At 41.1% G+C, this 22,299-nt stretch overlaps 1 protein-coding gene across 3 annotated transcripts; it reads left to right on the top strand.

The window, feature by feature from the left end:
• The first annotated feature begins 594 nt into the window (after window positions 1-594).
• Window positions 595-21,919, top strand: LOC121571514 (splicing factor, proline- and glutamine-rich). Of its 3 annotated transcripts, none has more exons than XR_006001719.2 (12): window positions 596-1,445; window positions 2,144-2,332; window positions 2,463-2,764; window positions 2,880-2,975; window positions 3,926-4,122; window positions 4,217-4,301; window positions 4,390-4,504; window positions 4,586-4,628; window positions 4,875-4,969; window positions 20,553-20,604; window positions 21,603-21,684; window positions 21,816-21,919. XR_006001719.2 is itself a non-coding variant. In XM_041883012.2 (10 exons), exons 1-10 carry the CDS (start codon window positions 747-749, stop codon window positions 8,475-8,477), a joined length of 1,935 nt encoding a protein of 644 aa, XP_041738946.2. In that variant the 5' UTR covers window positions 595-746; the 3' UTR covers window positions 8,478-8,870. The 3 variants fall into 3 exon arrangements, 1 of the variants encoding a protein (XP_041738946.2); XR_006001720.2 differs by having other exon boundaries at window positions 21,603-21,708; XM_041883012.2 differs by lacking the exons at window positions 20,553-20,604; window positions 21,603-21,684; window positions 21,816-21,919 and adding an exon at window positions 8,364-8,870 and having other exon boundaries at window positions 595-1,445.
• Window positions 21,920-22,299: the final 380 nt, after the last annotated feature.

Below are 22,299 nucleotides of genomic sequence, written 5' to 3'. Positions count from 1 at the left end.
GGTTACATGATCACCACAATAGCCCCACGTGCTGGCTCCATAGTTCAGTCCTCAAAGCCCCAACGCCCAATCCAGCTATAGACTTTAACATATTCTTACCAGTGGCCGTCAGTGCCGTTTAATATCTGGTGTGTGTGTGACTTCAACTCCAAGGACAACATTAATTTACCACATTATTTATAGGCTAATCCCCCTGCACTTAAGTGGTAGCTTCCACTTGAGCAACATACTAGAAATCACCCCGTTTTCCCAGCCACACCAATATTTGAGCTTTCATTTTGAAACGAATAAATGTACATTTGAAACATTTGAAAAACGATATAAAAATCTCAATTTTACATTGAAGAAAAATCTGAAATTGACAAATGTATTACATTTAAACGAGTGGATCAGACAATTGAGAACTGAAGAAATTAAAACTAATTTTATATTATTCAATTTGAAGAAGTGTTTTAGATTATTAGACTGATAATCGTTACATGGACCGTGAAATGATTTGCATCAAAAATAGTTGTTGTTTTTATCCCGCATCAGATGGAGACGCCCGATATGTAAATACATCTGGGCGGAGATACGCAGGCGCGATTCCTTTCAAAATCACTACGACGACGTTTTTGAATCGCCATTTTAGAAAAGAAGAAGAGCGGTTCGGAACAAAAGCAGTTAGCGACATTCTTCAACGTTTCATTACATTTACTCGACGTTATATTACGTTTATTTTTATCCAGTGATCCTACAACGCAGAAATGTCTCGGGACAGATTTAACATTAACGTTAGAGGAAATAACCGTGGAGCTGGATTTCAACGCCGTGGAGCTGGGCCTGGTGGTCCGATGCGAGGTGGAATGGGTAACCTGAATAATTTCAGACAAAACCAACACCCCTTTCAAAGAGGGCCTCATCCCGGTAACTTTGGAAAACCACCCAACCAGATACGTCAGATAACTCCTCAGAAGCCACTGCCACCTACTATTTCCCAGCCAGGCGCTCAACCGATTCGGCCACCACCTACACCTGGCCCTGCGCTAACCATGAAGGGCCCGGTACAGCAGGCCGCGGCTCCGGCGCCCGCAGCAACACCTCCGGCGGCCGCAGCAGCACCTCCAGTGACCGCAGCAGCACCTCCAGTGACCGCAGCAGCACCTCCAGCGACCGCAGCAGCACCTCCAGCGGCGGCAGTTACTGCTCCGGCGGCTCAACCAAAAATGCAGTCCCCACCTCCGAAGCCTGTTCCTCCGAAACCCGCACTCTCATCTCCCCCACCAAACCAAATGAAGAAACCAGCACTCTCATCTCCCCCACCAAACCAAATGAATAGGAACCAGCAAAGACCAGGACCCGGCAACGCCAATGGAAATGGCCATAAATCTGCACCCGCTAACAAAAAACCTGAACCTCAAACTCAGAATACTTCAATGGAGGCGGAGGAAGCCCAGCACCCCAAGGTTAGTGACTAACGACGTCGACGCGTTACCCAGTCACGCTAACTAACATTCCGTAATTAGCATGTTAACTAGCTACTTAGCTAGAATAAACTGTCTCTTTAATTTAAACTGTCTCTTTAATTTACGTCAGATATGCAACTGTGTTATGTGAAATAAGTGGGCCCATTGAGCTACACGTAACACGTTGCGGAGTTAGCCCCCTAACGTTAGCTAATTAAGCTAGGTGGCTACATGGGAGATACGTCGGCCATTTTGTGTGAGAGTCTAGCGACGACAGTGTATATTTTTTAAAACCACGGGTACATTTCGACAATGTTACTGAAAGCTGATTGCTAGATATGCATCCACACGACACCGTTACAAGCGCATGGAAGAAAGTCACTGAGAAGACGTAAACTAAAACTGGCCTTTTTTCCTCAACTGTACTGGGGGGGGGTAAATCGGTTGAGTAACATGCAACCGGTTGAAACACATACCGTAGGTAGCTAGTAGTACTCACTGTGGATCCTTTCTTTGTCCCCATGATAATTTACATAATTTCATACAAACCAAATAGCTAATCTTATCCCAACTACTTTTACATTTAGGTTATGTTTACTGTATTTGTAATTAACGTTAATCTTAGTCATGTTCTATGAACACAATATCATGGACATTTTAGTATTGGAATTTGAACTGAACGTTGTCTGGGTCTGTAGGAGTTGAGAGCGACATTGTCATCGCTGCGCAGACCTGGCGAGAAGACATACACTCAACGATGCCGCCTTTTCATTGGAAACCTTCCAAATGATATCTCAGATGACACATTCAAGAAGCTGTTTGCGAAGTATGGCGAGCCCAGTGAGATTTTCATCAACAAAAACAAAGGCTTTGGCTTCATACGCCTGGTAAGTGCACCACACTGTAGTTACCATAAACATTGTCCTTTTGGTAATTGGCTCTACCGTAAACATTGTAATTTTTGTGTTTAGTGCCCTGTCTAGTTAAAATGTAAAAGCCTAATTTCTACCATTCCAGGAATCCCGTGCATTGGCTGAGATAGCTAAAGCTGAACTGGATGATGTGCCCATGAAAGGCAGACCGCTTCGGGTGCGCTTCGCAACTCACTCTGCTGCACTGTCTGTGAAGAACTTGTCACCTTTTGTTTCCAATGAGCTACTGGAGGAGGCCTTCTCCCAGTTTGGAGTGGTAGAAAGGGCTGTGGTAATTGTAGATGATCGTGGGCGCTCCACTGGCAAGGGCATTGTTGAATTTGCCTCTAAGCCTGCTGCACGAAAGGCCCTGGATCGTTGCAACGATGGAGTCTTCTTGCTCACCACGTAAGTTATATACATTTATTTGGCAACATTCAGTAGAACATGAAATGCACATGAAGGTTTCTCCAAATGGCTCATGCTGTTACGCTGTAATTAATTGATACTCTTAATGTCTTAGGTCACCTCGTCCAATCGTCGTTGAGCCCCTTGAACAATATGATGATGAGGATGGTCTACCAGAGAAACTGGCACAGAAGAACCACAACTATCATAAGTAACCCTCACTTCATATAACTAAATAGCTTTAATTCAATAGCGTATGGCTTTTTGGGCTTGATTGGTGTGCATATTTTGTTTTCTTATTACCACACCCACAGCACTCCTTTGTGATGTTATGCTCATTTTGAATTGAGATTGGAAGTGCAAATATAGCTATTGTAGCCAGGTGCCGCCCAGTGTGCCATGCAAATTGCACTGCTAACCCTATCATTCCCGAGATCCCAGCAATCTGCTTTTCATTTATGTCCAGCTTTTATATTTAGCCTCACAATTAAGTGTTTTACCATTTTCTTTTCAGGACCACCAGGGCTACAAGTAGAAAACAACAAAACATTAAACAGTTGCATTCATGAGTTTTATTGACATAATAAATTGGCGCCTCCAAAGCAAAAACCAGATGCACGTGAATTTATACATCGACTGTGAGCTTATTACAGTATTATAGACACCATGTCCTTGGATTTCCAATGATCTATGTGGAAGAACCCCTTACCTTCTAACAACTCTTGTGTAGCTTGTGAGTGTCAGAGAGCAAAACATGTTACGTGTTCTTGAGTCTCAGCTTTTAAAAGTTTGTATTAAAGACCCGGGGCCCTTCGGGATCTGTCCGCGTCTCACCAACACCACTCTAGCTCAGCCCCCGTTAATCACACATACGAATGGTTGGTATCTACGGATGCAGAATAAATAGTTGAATCTAATGCCACAACCCAGAAGTCTAGCTCAAACAGTGTTTGAAAAGGGTTAAAGTCCAAAATGAGTGTGCGTTACGGTGGGCCTCATTGGGCAAAAGTTTTTACCAGGGGTTGGGTTAGCAGATGCCACAGCTGTTAAAAACCCATTCCAGTTGATTTTCCAATAAAAGGATTACCCATCTTGAGTACCCCTCTTTGTTGTATGTCTTGGTTACAACTTTCTATTTTAACCAAACTTATGTGGCTGCAGGGAGCGGGAGGAGCCACCCAGGTTTGCCCGTCCTGGCACGTTTGAGTTTGAATACTCTAAGCGCTGGAAGTCCCTGGACGACATGGAGAAGCAGCAGCGCCAGCAGGTGGAGAAGAACATCCGCGAAGCCCGTGAGAAACTGGAGGGAGAGATGGACGACGCGTTCCATGTGCACCAGGCCAACATGATCCGCCAAGGCAAGTTTAGCTGGAAAGAGGCGACCACTTTTCAAAAAAGAAAAGTAGTTAGATGTAGCAGTGTCTTACATGTATGTTCTTGCACTCTGTTTAGATCTGCTGAGGCGGGAGGAGGAACTACGACGCATGGAAGAGATGCACAGTGCAGAGATGCAGAAGAGGAAAGAGATGCAGCTCAGGTATTAAAACTTGTTTGAGTAACTGTTTGTTCCACACACTTCATTTATTCATTGGAATGTTACTGAAACGTGACAGTGTGCATAACAGGCAGGAGGAGGAGCGTCGCATACGCGAGGAGGAGATGCTCCGCCAGAGGGAGATTGAGGAGCAAATGCGCCGCAAGCGTGAGGAGGCCTACAGAAGTGGCAACTTCATGGACAATGTAAGTTGAGCAGAGTACCATACAACCATTCAGACCTTGACATTTGCGTTTGAGATATGAGTCTTACTATTTTGATTTCAGAGGGATATGAGAATGACTCAGGGTGGCGCCATGGGCATGGCTGGTGAGTAGTATATATTTTTTAAATTTAGTATATCTTATAACAATTTGTTTTCATGAACTGTAATTTTTTGTGTGCTGTGTTCTTGCTACCCATATCTTCATTTTCAGCTGGACCCAGAAATGTGTTTTGAAACAAGAATAGGAAGTTTGAGACTGCACTTTATGAAAGCATATGACAACATTGCCCCCTAGGGCTGCCCTGACTCTCATTTTAATGTATGACGTGTAGTCCTGTTGTCCCTACTAGACAATCAATTTGGCTCACCCAACCAGAAGTTCCCCATGGGACACCAAGGCATGGGGGGACCCAACGCTGGGGGAGCCATGATGCCCAACGAAATGGTAATGTATTCCAAATGGATTCCAACACTAATAGGGCCCATTTGGGTGTGGGTTTCTCAACTGGTTGCTGTAGTTGTCATCGGGGAGAGAAGTGGATGGTTTTGCTCCGGTCGGCCCAGTTTGGAAGCGTATGGCAGAAAAATGAAAGCTTGTGTGATTCTTCTGAGGCGTCTGTGCCATGTCGAGATTGAGACAGTTTTCTGCAACAGCATGTCCTCTCAGTTCCTCTACTATTACAGCCTGTATTTCAGCTGAAAATAATCAGCCTGTACTAAACCCGGTGACTTGCTTTCCAGTGCTTTTTCAAAGCTCCTACTTTGTGTAATGGACCTATTGCAAGCCCTGTCTTGTGTGAGCCAGACAGGCACATTTTCTTGGCAAGTGGAAAGATGTCACCCGGCAGCATTTTTTTGTGGCTATTTGTAGAAAACATTTTTAGTTGAAGTACTTTCCCATACTGTCATTGAACTTCATGCAATCACATGAAATGGTACAGATGGTGTCTTGGTGTAACCTGGAAATATTTTTTGGGGCCTCATTGTGAAAAGTGAATTTCCTGCAACGTTCTCTTGTGTCATGGATTGACTCCCTAGTTGTTGTAACATTTCCCCAGCCACCACCTTGTCCAAGCAATTAAAATTAGGGGTTTTAGTACAGGTTGCTTTATGAAGCAAATGTGTCTCTTGACATACCATTAAGCTAATGAGTAAGCTCCTAAGTGCAACTTGCATAACACAATATGAAGAACTGAGGGTGACAGGCATTGCGTTGACTGCTTGGATACCTGTGCTATTTGTACCCTGTGGGTGAAATCCTCTAATTTCATTAAGGCCCAGAATGTGATGAAGGCCTCCGCATTAGGCCTATGGCAAGCAGGTGTGTTAATGCCCTTTTGTATTATAGGCTAAATGCAATTAATAAGTTCACCAGTTAGATATCTGGTAACTTCCTTTATAAATGGTCTGACGCAAAGCTGTTTTAAGTCCATTTTTAAAATAGATACAACTTGTGATTTGTATGAGTTGTTTTTATACTGTCAAGGATCTATCAATTCATGTAATGGAACACAGCCGCTTTGACGTAAGGGTGGCAAACAATCTGACAGGAAAAACAGCACAACAGGTCGGCTGCTTTTGCAATGGTGAGCAGTTGTTGCTTTTCGATACTGGATTGTGCAGTCCGACAACGTATCTGTCGTGTGTCTTACTGATAGCTCCACATGTCAGTTTTTCTGTTCTTCAGTGCAAGCAATGCAAATGAACCAACATTTTAGTGCAGTGATTGCAGAGATTCTCTCTTACTCTGAAGGGAAGATGGCTAGTAGATATGTTACTGGCTAGACTGTCTGGTCTTGCCGCTACACACATGGAAGCAATGACAAATCAGGATGCCATTTAGTCAAGTTGACAGAACTACCATTAATTGGCCAAGCATTTATTAGTTCGCACAAAATGGCTGATATGGCTAAGGCTACCTTACCCAAGCCTGCAACTTTTAGGAAAATTGTGTCCAAATAGAATCAACAATTAATACATAAATTTTTTTACACCATGGGTCTAGATCAACATACTTGTAGGTGATCATTCATTTTGAGAGTTTATGCATTTTAGTGTAAAACATGGCTTAAATCAAACAGAAGTGTTCTGAATACGACTGGGGAAAACGGTCTACAAATTTGTAGAACACCTTAAAGGACATTATTCCTATATCTGAAGTAAATCTCTATTTTTGATGTAAAACTGAAATGTTCTAGAAGGGTCCATACACTTTGTGATTTGGCTTGTTTTTGAGAAACTTAGCCCAGCCGCGATACACTTCCTCATTGCTCCTTGTGCAGGATCAGGGCACGCAAACGACATGAACAAAAGCACCCAAATACATCCATTTAGTATAGTGATGTATGTCTTTAGATGTTGTACACATGAAATTGTCATTTAAAACTTTTTTCGCAACGTTGTAATCCATTTTGGTCAAGTTGCGCTGTTTACCCCACGCAGCTTTGCAGGCCGAGCGTGTCCCTATAGTACATGGACACCGACTGCGCAAAACAGCTGCTAGAAGAAACGGTTTGAGTCGAAGTAAATGGAACATAACGTTGTGGATAAAGTTCGTAATGACACAATGTAATGTGTACAACATCACTATACTGACAGCGTGTCTAAAAGGACGTGTTTTTTTTGTTACGTTTTGTTCGTGTCTTTTGCTTGCTCTGATACTGCGCAATGAGGAAGTGAATTGCACCTGGGGTAAGTTTCTCAATCAAGCCAAAACGCCAAAAAAAGTGTAAGGACCCTTCTATAACATTCCATTTGCATAAAGAAATTGAGATTTACTTCAGAAAAATAAATTTGCCTTCTAAAAACATATTGTATTTTGCCACAAGAAGTGAACAGGAGCAGGGTGGCAATTTGTGTGTATGCAAAATGAAACATGGTATTTTTCATCCAGGAACACCCGCTGTGAAACTTCAGTTTTGAGTCTTTTAACCAGTATGGACCACCTCTTTCGCCCAACTACTGGCATATTTCCAAATATGTGATGCGTAGTAAATTGTAGGTTTGGTTGGTGAAATGGCACTCAATAAAGTCGAGACCCTGCAAATAACATGGCAGGATTAGGCCAATTAACATCTACTTGAATTAGGCCTAGCCTATTGGCGAGCCTGTAGACTTGTAGTTTGTAATGTGAAATTCACCCCCCTGTCCAGCGTATTACTAAGGCCATGAAAGCTTCAAGTGTAACAACTGGGCAAGACTTCATGTAGGCTCATTGATTTAAAATCATATTTTTCCCTCTTTTTTTTTTTACTGCCATTTGAAAGGTCAGCAATACTGTAGTTGTGCAGTGATATCCTACTTGTGTGTTTAAGCAATAAAGGCAACGCAAGCAACAAAGATTTACAGCTATATTGGAAAGTATGCCTGATAGTTCTACACAAAGCATAAAAAAAAAAAAGTGGAATTGTAGCGCTGAAGTGCATTTATCAATTGGCCAGTCTGGCCTACCTATAGGTTTTGGCATTAAACGTTAACATTTGGCCATAGCAAACCGGCAGTCTTCCCCAAAATTCTCCACATGATGCCAGTAGTGAGTGATGTAGCCCAGCCTTTGGCATGCACAGCAGACTATGGTAGGACCTAACTAACGAAAACATTACCCTTTCTTCCTTCTCCGTATGTTACCTGTGGCACCTGTGGATCTGCGTATTGGAACTATTTCAACGAACGTTTCCCTTGGACGTGTCTCCTGCTGTTTATTTTGTCAAATGGCTCTCAAACAAAACCAATTCTCTCTACCCCCTCCCCTGAATATGGACTTGAACTGTGTGCCATCGCACTGCCCTCCCCTCACCCCCTACAATCTGCCTCCTTGGTATGGTCGTTAATCCCAATAGCGAAATGAGCGAAACTTCCCTCAGGGAGGCCGGGGGGGAATGGGTCCCAACAACCCAGGGTTTGGCAGGGTCCGTGAGGAGTTTGATGGGCCTGCCAAGAAGCCCCGCTTTTAAATCTGTTCAGTGTCATTCATAGCAGCGTTTTTTGTGTAGATTCTCTGAACATCTTCACATTATTGAGTCAATTGTTGTATTTAAGTTGAAAGTGTTCTTGCATTTTAGCCTGAAGACTCATTCATTTTTATGGCAAGTTAGGTTTTTTCTTTTTTTGATTTTGTATTTGGAGTAGTGTGAAATTTAATAAATTGGTCACCCTCAGTGATCACATAGTGCTATCCCACCTATGTATAACTTTCTTTCCAGTTGTATCATGCTCTGTGACTCGTGTCGTAAATGGTGATAAATGTCAAATTTTCTCACCTTTCAATGGCTGTGTTTTTTGCCATTTAAGATTTGAAGTAAAAACATGTAACTTTACAATAAAGACTTCAATTGGTTCTCTCCAAACCCTCTTAAAGTTTATTTTAGCCTAATTTCAAGTTATCCTAAATAAGCCCAGCAAGAGTTTACAATACTTTTGCTCTAGCAGCCATCTATTAAGTGGATCAATTACTGACATATATATTGTCTAGTATAACCTGGATTTATTATGTTGGATGCCGGGGTTGACTTTGTTAACTAACACAATGTTCCCATGTGAACGAAATGGAAGAAATGTGTATACTGAGACCGTATTGATAAAGCAGAGAAAGCACATTTAGTCCTAGTAGAAATTGTCTTTATGGAGCCCAATTTTGACAACGGAAATAAGCAGTCCTGGTGTCAAACGTGACTAATGCTTCTAGTAGTGTTTTGTTTATAAAAAATAAACAATCTGGATTTTGTAATGTCCTTGGAAAGTCGCAGTTAAAATGACAGTTTTGGTGCAGTTTTGCAACTTTCATTAACAAAGGTATGACTTTGTGTAGCCCTAATTGAAGTGATATGGTCTTTGACAACTGCTGTTTTTTTTGCGTTGACAAAAAAGGAGTATGTTGGACTCGTCTATTGTTCCCAAGCCGGCTACGTATTGAACAGAGGTCAAAGGTCCACCTTGACCACAGTTAACGTTTCAAAGCAGCACTTCATCAGTGTCTCTTGACATTGCATTATGTCATCTATTTAATTGGAATGTATGTATCATACAAGCGAATGTATGAAAAGGATCTACGAATGTTACCCTAAATAATACCTGTCCCAGCCACTGTCTGACAGATGTGTGTAGGTCATAATTCAAATGGCATGTTATTACGAGAAACTGAGGGGAAACGGTAGCGTGTGCTTTTACCCTTCATGCTACCATAACTTTTCAGCCTCCCTTTTCCACTTTTATGGATCCTTCCATGAATTTCTTTAGTAGCTTTCCTAGCCTAAGCGCTGATGATAAACCAAGTGTGATGTGAACTGATTAATTCCAGCGAGTACCACTGTCACTTAGAATTTTCACATGTGCAGATTAGACAACTAAGTCTGAAACCATCATTGAAATTAACTTTTGTGGCTACCATTTTATGCCTCTGCATCCACTATGATGAAGGAGAGTTTTGCGAGCCAATGCTAGCGTTAGTGCTAGCTTAGCGCAAAGATGAAGTCTTGAGGATGTTAGCTCTACCTGAACGTCCAGTCTGCGTTAAGCTAGTTAGTATTGGCTTGCTAAACTACCTCTTTCTTCATACTGGATGCAGAGACCAATGGTAGCCACAAGTTCATTTGACTCCGGGGAATTAAATAATGGCCTCAAACTTTCCCTTTTTAGGATTAGGGCAGATTGACAGTATTGAACCAATGTTGGCATTAAACAAAATTACAACAAATTGGTTATAACGTGCTGGCACGTTCATACCTCGAACATCTTCATAGTACGTTTGATTAGACCTCTAAATCTATTTTCCAAGTGAGACTTAAGGCGACGCACACCAAAGGCTAGATATGTCAGCAATTAAAACAATCGTTTTTTTTTTTACCAAAAAGGCTACAGAGAAGTGAATGTTTCCTGTGTAGGCATTTTATTTATTTATTAAAGGTAACTTGCTCCTACTAGTTTGAATTGTTTTGTACTGTTTTTTATAGTTATGGAAATAGCACCAGTTACTATGTAATTGAACTCAATAGGCTCTTAAAATTTCGTCTAAATTTCGAACTCAACAATTACAGCAAAAAGATTGATCATGGTTGTGCAGCATGTTACTCAAATGACTACAAACATTCAGTTTATCTAACCCGTTGTCGTCTAAACAAATATCTGATTGGATACCTTGACAAAAGTAATGTAAACCATTCAATGTTGTTCCTGTATGTTTGTTTTCTGTATATTTCTTCTTTGACAGGTTTGGCCACCTTAAAGGTTGCAGTGTGTAAAGGAGACATTTCTAAACCAAGAAATCATAGGCCTAACTGAGTAGCACTTAATACAGTTTACTCCTGTGACTTGTCTTAAACAGACCAACCTGATAAAGACCGTCTTGCCTTAGTGAAGAGTTGGCAGTTAAGGTTCAAGTCACTGTTCAGTAATGTAACAGGGTACCAGTTGGTGAAATGGTTTTGATTAACAAGAAATTGGAACGGACACCCCATCTAATATTCTAACTGGGTGTTATTCCCAATGTATCTAGGTGATTTGGAAGACGATTGAATTAAGTTGGCCAGAATGGCTGAGTAACAAGAAGACCAATGATTGGATCTGGCAATGTTTCTTAGGGTGTATGTTTCTAGGTGAACTCTTTGTCAGCTCTCGCTGGACTACTCACAAAGTTGGTCAACTTGCCATACTAATTAATGTAGGCCTACAGGAAACTCAGTGGGATATAGGCCTCGTAGTAGCAATATACTGAGAAAGAAAGATCAGACATCTTTAAATGGAATTTCAACTTAATCTGTGGAGATCTTATGTTAACAAAGAAAATGACCAGGGGATGCTTTATTTGAGCTTCTTGGGCTGACCAATCAGCCCAATTCTGATATTTTTCCCACAAATTGGTCTTTTGACATCACATCAGATCTTTTCAGAGCTGGTCTGATTGGTCAAAAGACCAATTAGTGAGATAAAATAATCAGAATTGGGCTGCCTGTCTAAACGCAGCACTAGTATCATACTCTTATCTGTTTGCAGATGGAATCACAGATCAGGGGACAAACTAATGGTTAAGATAAATGTAGCTAGCTTTGTTTATATGCACCTGTAGTGGGGATGTAGGCCACCCCTTAGTTTTTATATATAGTACCAGTCAAAAGTTTGGACACCTACTCATTCAAGGGTTTTCCTTACTTTTACTATTTTCTACATTGTAGAATAATAGTGAAGACATCAAAACTATGAAATAACACATGGAATCATTAGGGCAAAAAATGTGTTAAACAATTTTATATTTGAGATTCAAATGGCCACCCTTTGCCTTGATGACAGCTTTGCACACTCTTGGCATTCTCTCAACCAGGTTCACCTGGAATGCTTTTCCAACTGTCTTGAAGGAGTTCCCACATATGCTTAGCACTTGTTGGCTGTTTTTCCTTCACTCTGCCGTCTAACTCATCCCAAACCATCTCAATTGGGTTGAGGTCGGGGCATTGTGGAGGCCAGGTCATCTGATGCAGCACTCCATCACTCTCCTTCTTGGTCAAATAGCCCTTACACAGCCTGGAGGTGTGTTGGGTCATTGTCCTATTGAAAAACAAATGATAGTCCCACTAAGCCCAAACCAGATTGGGATGGCGTATCGCTGCAGAATGCTGTGGTAGCCATGCTGCTTAAGTGTGCCTTGAATTCTAAAAAAATAATTGTCACCAGCAAAGCACCCCCACATGCGGAGATCATCCGTTCACCCACACCGCGTCTCACAAAGACACGGCGGTTGGAACCAAAAATCTCCAATTTGGACTCCAGACCAAAGGACAAATTTCACCGGTCTAATGTCCATTGCTCGTGTTTCTTGGCCCAAGCAGGTCTCTTCTTATTGGTGTCCTTTTTAGTATTGGTTTCTTTGCAGGGGGTTCTTTCCCATCTGAACAGCTGATGTTGAGATGTCTGTGACTTGAGCTCTGTGAAGCATTTATTTGGGCTGCAATTTCTGAGGCTAGTAACACTAATGAATTTATCTTCTGCAGCAGAGGTAACTCTGGGTCTTCCATTCATGTGGTGGTCCACATGAGAGCCAGTTTCATCATAGCACTTGATGTTTTTTGCGACTGCACTTGAAGAAACTTTCAAAGTTCTTGACATTTTCCGTATTGACTGACCATGTCTTAAAGTAATGATGGACTGTCGTTTCTCTTTGCTTATTTGAGCTGTTCTTGCCATAATATGGACTTGGTCTTTTACCGAATAGCAAATAGGGCTATCTTCTGTATAATCCCCCCCCCCCCACCTTGTCACAACACAACTGATTGGCTGAAACGCATTAAGAAGGAAATAAATTCCACAAATGAACTTTTAAGAAGGCACACCTGTTAATTGAAACGCATTCCAGGTGACTACCTCATGAAGCTGGTTGAGAGAATGCCAAGCGTGTGCAAAGCTGTCATCAAGGCAGAGGGTGGCTATTTGAAGAATCTCAAATATAAAATATAGTTTGATTTAACACTTGTTTTGGTTACTTCATGATTCCATGTGTTATTTCATAGTTTTGATATCTTCACTATTATTCTACAATGTAAAAATAAAGAAAAAACCTTGAATGAGAAGGTGTGTAAACTTGACTGGTAGTGTGTATATATACTGAACAAAAAATATAAACGCAACATGCAACAATTTCAAAGATTACAGTTCACATAAGGAAATCGGACAATTGAAATAAATTCATTAGGCCCTAATCCTATGGATTTCACATGACTGGGAAGGAGCGCAGCCATGGTTGGGAATAGGCCCACCCACTTGGAAGTCAGTCCCAGCCAAGCCTAATTTGTTTTTCCCCACGAAAGGTCTTTATTACAGCTGTCCGAGTGGCTGGTCTCCGATCCCGCAGGTGAAGACGCCGAATGTGGTCCTGAGCTGGCGTGGTTACACGTGGTCTGCGGTAGTGAGGCCGGTGTGACAACTGCGCATTTTAGTGGCCTTTTATTGTCCCCAGTACAAGGTGCACCTGTGTAACGATCATGCTGTTTAATCAGCTACTTGATATGCCACACCTGTCAGGTGGATGGATTATCTTGGCAAAGAAGAAATGCTCACTAACAAGGATGTAAATAAATTTGTGGTGAAAATCTGAGCGAAAATAGCTTTTTGTGAGCATGGAATTTTTGGGGGGATCTTTTATTTCATCTCATGGGACCAACACTTTACATGTTGCATTTTATTTTTGTTCAGTATATCTATTTTAGAGTAGTGTTGTCCTGGCTATATATGGATTATGGAAGTACTCCGCTCTGAAATAGTTTTGTTTCAAAGACCTTGTATAACCGATGGAAGTCTATGGTAGAACTTCCCCTTATTCCCCGTCACCCTTCAGCAGACCTGCGTACCTAATAAGGAGCGAGAGGCTTGTCTTTGTCAAGTGTCTTGAGTGCATGGGGGTGCAGTAGCTGTGCAATAAAGTCCAACAGCCAGCCTGCCCCATTCCACAGTAGAGGCTCCAAGTAGAGGCTCCGGCAGTTGGTTACGTTGAGGATCAGTAGTTCAGCAGAAGTCAGTGGACAGTAGAGCCTGGACTTGTGTGCAGCGAGAGGTATGCTTACAGAGCCACTGAAAAGGTAAGTGTTCCTGTTTATGATTTGTTTAAATGCCAAACTTTACTGCTCTACCTTCCTCTGTCACCTGACGTGATGTGACAATACAGGGGTTCTGGCATCACACTTCTGAAAAATGGAATCACAGTGCAGTACTTGTTCCTCCCTCTGTATGTGAACTTGTGGCAATGTTTGTTTTAGCCTGAGCAGTATCTGATATTTTCCCTTCCATTTCTGACTGAAGCTGGTATCTGTATGAAACGACCTGTATATGGATGGCTGTGTCACTGGCTCAACAATGAATAGTGTATGATGGTGTATACCCACAACCCTACTTTAGGTCAGTGCAATAAACTACTTTCTTTGCAGATACTTCTCTTTCAAGCTGTAATGACCTTTGAAACCAAGTGCAAAGGCCTCACAAACGTATTGCCGGGGTGGGGGGGTTGGATTTAGCTGGCAATAGGAGGATTTTGACATTGAATTCTTTGCTTCCTTGGCACTGTAGAAGGGACTCGTAACCAATTGGTAGTCACAGGAAATCCCATTTGATTTGGTTGTTGGTTGGGGGTGCTTTATTGTTGATCATGACATCCTATTTCATCAAGTAATAGATGAAGCGATTTGTGAAGCTTGTCCAGTGTTTGCCTAATATTAAAACAGCATTTACTTTGCCTATATTGCAAACCTCTACAGTAGTCTAAATCATGTAGACCTAGGCCAAAATGTTGCAGGTAAAGTGTATCGTAGTACTCGGGCACAGGACTCTTGACTCAAGTTGGACTAGTTATTTGCAATAGAGATTGTAGCATTGATGAAAATAATATTCAGAGCTTGACATTTGTTGGGGGGGATTGTTGTCTGGGGAAATGAGAATCATACTGGTGACCAATTTATTTCATTTGAACTTCGTGTGCTCTACATGGACTGGCTTTTTTGGGAGTTTACAATGCAACACTGGCTAGCAATATTTGCCCAGTCCATTCAATATTAAGGCAAAACTCGAAGGACCCCTAACGTGTAATTGTCAATGTATTTTAACAGACTTCAGACTCTGTCCGAATATACATACTAGCGTACTACATACTTAAACTGCATACTATGTACTCATCGTCGCATACTATTTAGCACATACTGTTTAGTTAAAAGTATGCAGTATGCTACGGCCGCAACACAGTAGCGGCTCCTGACTGGCTGAGTAGGTGGGACGGGGCAGTGTGGGGGTTGATTTTTAGACTGATAATAGATCATTTCCAATTCAATTAATTTCTCTAAACTCTGAATTAGGGCTGTCCCCAACAAAGTATTTTTGGGTCGACTGATTCGTCCGTTCTTTTGACCAATCGATTTGTTGACATTTTTTTACGAATTTCCCCGTATATAGAAACCCTATGTGTTTTAATAAAATCAACTGAGCTTGTCGAATGCTTTAAGCTTACCGTTTGATGAAATAAGACAAATGACTCGGGAGCCAGAGATCTAGATAACCAGAAGAAGAAAAAACTTAACCATTCTACTCCTTCTGGCTTTCACAGATTCTGTTCATTACTCCTGAAGTTGGCGGTAATAGGCTACACAAGGAGTTTGCAACCTTTTCTCATGTGGAATGCCAATATATTTGACAATTTCTACCGATCTGCGTGCCAGTTATGTTTCCATATGCATATTTTCGTGGAACTGTTTCATTTTAATTTATAATAACGTCTTCATATTTCAAAATCATTGTCATGTGGTTAATCAAAATTCTATCCAAATGAAAATGATACAAACCTAAAAAGTAACTTTACATTTTTGTCATTTAGCAGACGCTCTTATCCAGAGCAACTTCTATTGCCATTACCAACAATGTAAAGATAGCCCACATAAAGCCAACAAAAAAATTGCAGCCTGCAGGTAGAAAGTATCCTGATGGAAAAAAGGGAAAAACATTCCTATAAATTACATTGACTATGCATGGCCTGTCTGCAACGAACTTGAAACATTGTATCAACTTAACTTGGGTCCGCCCCAGAGACTTGCACTAGCGAACTTGCAACATTGTATAAAATATTCTGGGCCCTCACTTTCCTGCGCCAGTGAGCTCGGGACAGACCGGCACCTCAACTTTTCTACTGCTTGAGCTCCGGTTCCTCATAGAATATTAGCTCAAAAGTATTGTGGAGCTCCTGCACCTAAATATAAACAGTACCAGCACCCAAAATGAGTACCGGAACCTATTTCAGTCCAAGTCAAGCGCTGATAAGAAGTAATCAGGTAGGCCTATTTTATGACGTTTCCACTAGATCAGAGCATGACGTTGTTCCCATTCGCGCTGAATACATTGAGAAACTATTGTCATTCTCAATGGATGTAAAAACAGACTTTGTTTGCTTGCTGTTTGAGGTGAATAAAACATTACTTTGAGAAGCTCCACAGCTCATTATTGGTGGTGTGTTAAGCCAATCAAATACTATCGGATCCCCAAATGGGCACATTTATATGCCTACATTTGCACGCAGGCCAGGTAGCCTATAGGCTTATTTACTTCATTGCGTAAACCTTACTCAACATTGATAGGAGCGCGCCAAACAAAAGACAATGACTACATTGAATTGACAACTCGTAAATGGAATGAAATAAACCAAAACTTGTTTCTCACAAGTGTAGCATAGGTTGTGCGCTCTGCAAACAGTGTCCACTTCGACAATGAGAACGGTAACAGACTGGAATCATAAAGAATACATTAAGAAATTACCATAACCAAACAAACGTAGATTAGAAATGATTGGAATTAACTGTAAATGTACTGCTGGTGACATATGTAATGGGGGAGTGATAAACACTAACAATCAAACGCAAACAATTCATACAATTAAGTTATGAAACAATGAATGTGTAAATTGGCGGGAGAGAAGTGCATCTGGGCGCTGCATAGTCAATCTGACGCAGCATTTACGGTAATACAGCCTCTGCGGAATTCAGGAAATTCATAGTACTTGTGCTTTGCGGAGCAGTGCAGAGCTGTTGTGAAGGAAGTGAGTAGAGCTGTTGTCAAGGAAGTGAGTTTGTATTTATACATTATGTACTGCCTCCACTTACCGTCAACCAATCATGTCAATGCAGAGTTATACAGAGCCCTCCGCATAGCCACAACATTTGGAAGGCGCATGGCGATGCGGTACAGAGCTTGATTTGGCCTCTGTGTGCCTCCATAGGCTCCACAATTGTCACACCCTCCATATGGAGCCTCCGACCACATTTTCAGATCAAGCATAAATTGGATTTTAGTTTCTGCCTCCGCAATGGATTAGTTCTCTGAGATGGACGCATATAAAAAAATCTTCGACCAAACAATCGATCAGTCGACTAATTAGGGTCAGCCCTACTCTGAATAGGAATGGAGTTATATGCCTACTCAGGCTAGTTATAGGTAGACTCACTTTTGACCTATACTATAGCCCATTTATCGTATTTAAAAAGGACTGAAGACAAACTGATAATTTGGTTTCATTTCAACATATGTATTAGTGAAACCAAAGTGCTGTAACATGTATAAATTAAATCAAATAGCCTAGTACACATAGCAACTTTTCAAATGAAGGCTTTTGCAAATAAAAACATGGACAATCAAATTTTATGGTGTAGACTTTACAGTGAAATGCTTGCTTAAGAACCTTTCCCAACGATGCAGAGTAAAAAATAAATAGTAACTAACACGAGAAATAAAATACACAAGAATGGAGGTATATACAGGGAGTACCAGTACCAGATCAATGTGCAGAGGGAGTTAGATATGTACATGAAGGCAGGGTGAATTGACTAGGCATCTGGATTGATGATGATGATGATGATAATAGAGTAAATGAAAGAGTAGCAGCAGCAAATGAGTAAAAGTGCATGTAGTGTTTTGAATGTGTGACGGATTTGTGTGGTAGTAACAATGTAGTGAAGCGTTTCAAACTCTGTCCTCGGGAGACAGGGTGCGTAGGGTCAGTGCAGATAGTTTGTGTACCATTAACTATTTAGTGGTCTGGCTATTTAGCAGTCTTATGAAGCTGTCTCGGAGCCTGTTGGTTCGAGTGCCGATGCTCCGGTACCGTTTGCCGGACAGAGTGAAGTCTATGGCTTGGGTGGCAGGAGTCTTTGGCAATTTTGGGGCCTTCCTCTGACACACCATCTGGTGCATCGCAAATTCAGAACCGCTGGACAGCAACATAATACACTAAAGCACTGATCATTGGGAACGAGATAATGACTGCGAAGGCTTGATCCATAAATTGAAATAATTAAATGGGTAGCCTAGCTTACAAAACTAAAACAATCCATATGTTAAAATCAAGAGGCCTAATTTAATGACATCAATAACCCAGACACATTCAGAGTCCCCGGTGCCGACGCATTCAGTAATCATAAGATGGTTTAGTATTTAGTTTAAAAGCGCTGATGAAGGCCAATAGACGAAACACTTTTCAATGAGAACAGAAATCAAATAGACTTCTGTTTTCAAAGATTTAGCCTACGATGCAATACTCAATCATTTTAAGGGGAACAAAAATGACTTAGCCTACATTTGAACACCACCGCAGAAGCTTCGCTATTCGAGATCTTCCCAATTAAGTAGCCTGGTTTTGTTGTTTGGCTACTTGAAGAGAACTAGGGCCAATCCCTCACAGTCCACCTATTCCAATGCATTGTGGAAAAGTGCATTGAATTCTACTAGATGAAGAGCCGAAATGACTAACATTCTGGCATTTAAACCATACTATTTTAAACAATTACAATGCTATGACGCATTCTATTTTCGCATACTGAGAATGCATCATTACATTTACATTTTCGTCATTTAGCAATGCGAGATTGCGTTGTTTCCCACTATTTGATGATTTCGGCAGCACATCCCCATTATCTAATTGATCAGCTGTTGAGTATGACATTTAAATTATACTCGATTTTCTAAATGTTGCATACTAAACTTTTTTTTTTGCATACTCAAATGGCCTATTTAGGACGCAAGTATGGGTATTCGGACTCGGCCACTGCATTCACAATGCAGAAGTACTGGAGCAGTGAATTGTACTAGTATTGTTATTTGGGCTCTTTGTCATAGCTTTTCTGCCTGTCTTGTCACATACCAGTAGCCCAGTTTTTTTGGACATGTACATGATCGGCAACCTCAATTTCTAGATTTTCTTGGTTGTACGGATCATCATTACTCCTGGGATCTTACACTTTTTCATTTGTTCCCCTAGGTAATTTAGGAAGGCTTTAGTTTGACATGACTTTTGTTAGACCCAGCTTTGTTATTATGTGATGAGGTAGTAATGGGAATAACCAACATTAACTTGAATTGATTTCATTTTATACTTGACAGCTGAGTCTAGGCTGGGAACAGCCTAACTTCTGTAGAATGCAGCTTTGGTGTTTTGCTAAACTCAACTAGAACGCGTCATTTTCAAGTGTTAATCCACTGGGCTATTCTTGGGCGGGTGGACAGTCAGGAGACTGGGTTTGGGTCTATTCACATGCTTTGGAACGATGTGTGGCACTGTCCAAAAATGGCATCCTGTTTTTTTTTTTCCCTTGTGCATTTCATGCTTAGAAGTATCCTCAATCGTCCTTTCTTATATCAGTGACATTCTCAAGCCAGTGACCAGCCAGCCAATCGTAAAGGGTTCTTCTGTACAGTTCACAAGGACTGTGCCAACCTTGGTGTAGCAGCTTGTATGTAAACGGTGACTCATGCAGCAAACTTAGTGTTGGTTATCTTGGACTAAGCGTCTTGTGTAGAGAACTACCATGAGCAGTGAAATCAGCCCCAGGGCTGTCGAGTGTGTCTGTCTGCACTGTGATCCATTTCCCCTCTGAAGTATCCTCTTTGAGTGGCCAGTCTGCTTCTCCGTATCCCCTTCAGAGTGTGATGCCAGAACAACCCTCCAGGGCCTCAGGGCCACTACTGGAAGGGCAATGCCCTTTCCAAACTCGCTCTGCAAGACCGACGTCGCAAATGCCCATCATGATGTATAAGGTGAAAGCGTCTTCATAGGTGCAACTCCTCTGACGTTTTGGGGATTTGCTATAACAATACTTTTCCAATGTCAAGCTTATCTTGCTTTGTAACCATTTCCAGTCCTCACGTATTTGCATGATTGGTTTCATGGCTCTTACGCATTTGCCTGTTTCCACGGAAGTTACAAAAAATTAGCTATAATGTGACGTAGGCTACATACCTACTACTTTGTCAAAATGCACCCTTATTATTGGGTTTGCTTTATAATTAATTTGTTTATGTATTTTGGCACAAGTTCTTAAGTCTGTCAGTCAATTACATCTAGTGCATGCCTGTACTGTAGTTTTTGTAATTTAAATTCCCAAAAACCTTTATTTACACTTTCAAAAGTCCTCTACATCCATGTAGTTTAGCCCTCATATCCACAGTTATTTGTATAGGAGTGTCTTAGGATCACTTTCCCAAGTTCCTAGCTTCAAGCTCATTGTTTCTCTCTCTCACTGCAGGGGCCTCGCGTGATTGTAGGAGCCTGAGGAGCTGCTCCTGGTCTAACATATGGTAAGCTACCTGCAGAGTGGTTAGGTGAAAGACTTTGTCATTGTACTAAGCTATATGGAATTTAAGGTCATACCAAGGATAATTTAGCTATTTTATTTTTAATTTTAAGACTAGGTATAAAAAATATGAATAAAGTATTAGAAATGATTTCTAGCCTTACTACTATTACCCCATACAAACGCATTGAATAACCGATTCACTACATGGAACAACAGTCCCAAAAAACATCTAAAGGAAGTGTCCTATCTATCGATCGATCGGGAAACATTTGTTTTTGTATTTAATTCCTTATTTTTGGCACTAAACAGTCTCCATATATACTTCCATAAATTTTTTCAACTGGTACCGGGGACCTTCAGACGAGTCTTGTGAGGCCTGTGGGCATCCTAGAGCAAAACAACCGTCATCTTCCTGAGAGTCTCACCTTTCCACAGAGGGGTCATATTAGTGTATAGCCCAACCTATGCGGACGCTACAGACAAAGTTGGCAGATCGGCTGTACCGACTTCAGACGAGTCCCAAGACGCTTGTGGAGGTTGTAGAGCAAAACGTAGAACACCATCGTGTTCGTGGGAGTCATCTTTCCATAGAGGGGTCATAATAGTTTGTAGGCCAAACCATTTGGACGCTACAGATTTTGTGAGAAGACCGATTTTCAGGATGTCTGTCTGACAAACACTGCTCTAGCTCTGTCACCTTTCACCGCAGATGCAAAAGTGCGACATAAGCGGATGCGGTGGATTGAGACGCATCCAATCTAGCTTAAACTGACGGATTTTGATGAGGTTTTTTGTATTATGCTAATTAGATTTCCACGGGGTGTGGACATCAACCTTATGGGGTTAAGTGCTTATATTAAACAAATGGAAATCTTTTTGTAGGGCTTGTCAAGATTTTTCTTTTCTGGGGGAGTGTACCCCCGGACCCTCCTGATTTTTGCCAACGTTGCTTCGTTCTAAGTGGAAGTTGTTGACTTATGTTATTTTTCTTTGTTGCAGGTTAACTGAAGAGACTGATGTCTGTACAAACCTGAGCAGAGGCCTCTCTGGTCTCTCCTAAAGCAAGGAAATGGATCTGCAGGTTGATGGAACTATTCTTAAACATGTTAGTCTAAATTGTGTGGTTGCGCTGTTAATCCTTGATTCACATTTCCAATGGATGACATTATTTGTAACGACTCATTCCATTTTTCTTATTTTCTCTCCCATAAGGGAATTCTGACGTCGCACCAGGATCCAACCAGCAGAGAAGCTAGAAGTTCAAGAGGAGATTTTTATTTTTTTCTACACACTATTGTAATAAAAGGTTAAACTTGGAGACTTGTGCAGTTTTGTTTTTAATAAATCTGTAATTGTTATAGTGCATCTCTAGAGTTCTATGACTACTATCCACAGGGATGTTTTGGCCATCAAATAGCACTGGTAGCATTTTATTTTACGGTACTGTTTCCACTGGAATTTACCAGACAAAATAGTAAATTATTGTTATTGGTACTAAATTGTGCCTAGTGGAGCTTGTCAAATTGCCATAATTACAATGCCACTTAGTGTCATATTTATAAAGTAAAATAAAGTACTGCCTCTATTCACTTTACTTTCCTTATTCAACAATTTAAATAGAACTGATTGAACTTAAATGTGCAGGTTTTACATGGAAATCCACTTACCATTATCACCAAGTATGATAACATGTTTA

This window comes from Coregonus clupeaformis, chromosome 8 (assembly GCF_020615455.1).
Source record: "Coregonus clupeaformis isolate EN_2021a chromosome 8, ASM2061545v1, whole genome shotgun sequence".
Lineage (NCBI taxonomy): Eukaryota > Metazoa > Chordata > Actinopteri > Salmoniformes > Salmonidae > Coregonus > Coregonus clupeaformis.
The sequence above is the reverse complement of the archived record's forward strand: the minus strand, read 5'-3'. Positions and strand labels throughout refer to the sequence as shown.

Excerpts from the sequence above, each read along its gene's own strand:
- LOC121571514 (XM_041883012.2), top strand. The coding sequence starts at position 747 with ATGTCTCGGGACAGATTTAACATTAACGTTAGAGGAAATAACCGTGGA. Across the intron at positions 2,333-2,462 it reads GCTTTGGCTTCATACGCCTG|GAATCCCGTGCATTGGCTGA; the intron begins GTAAGTGCACCA and ends CTACCATTCCAG. Across the intron at positions 4,970-8,363 it reads CCATGATGCCCAACGAAATG|CGAAATGAGCGAAACTTCCC; the intron begins GTAATGTATTCC and ends TAATCCCAATAG.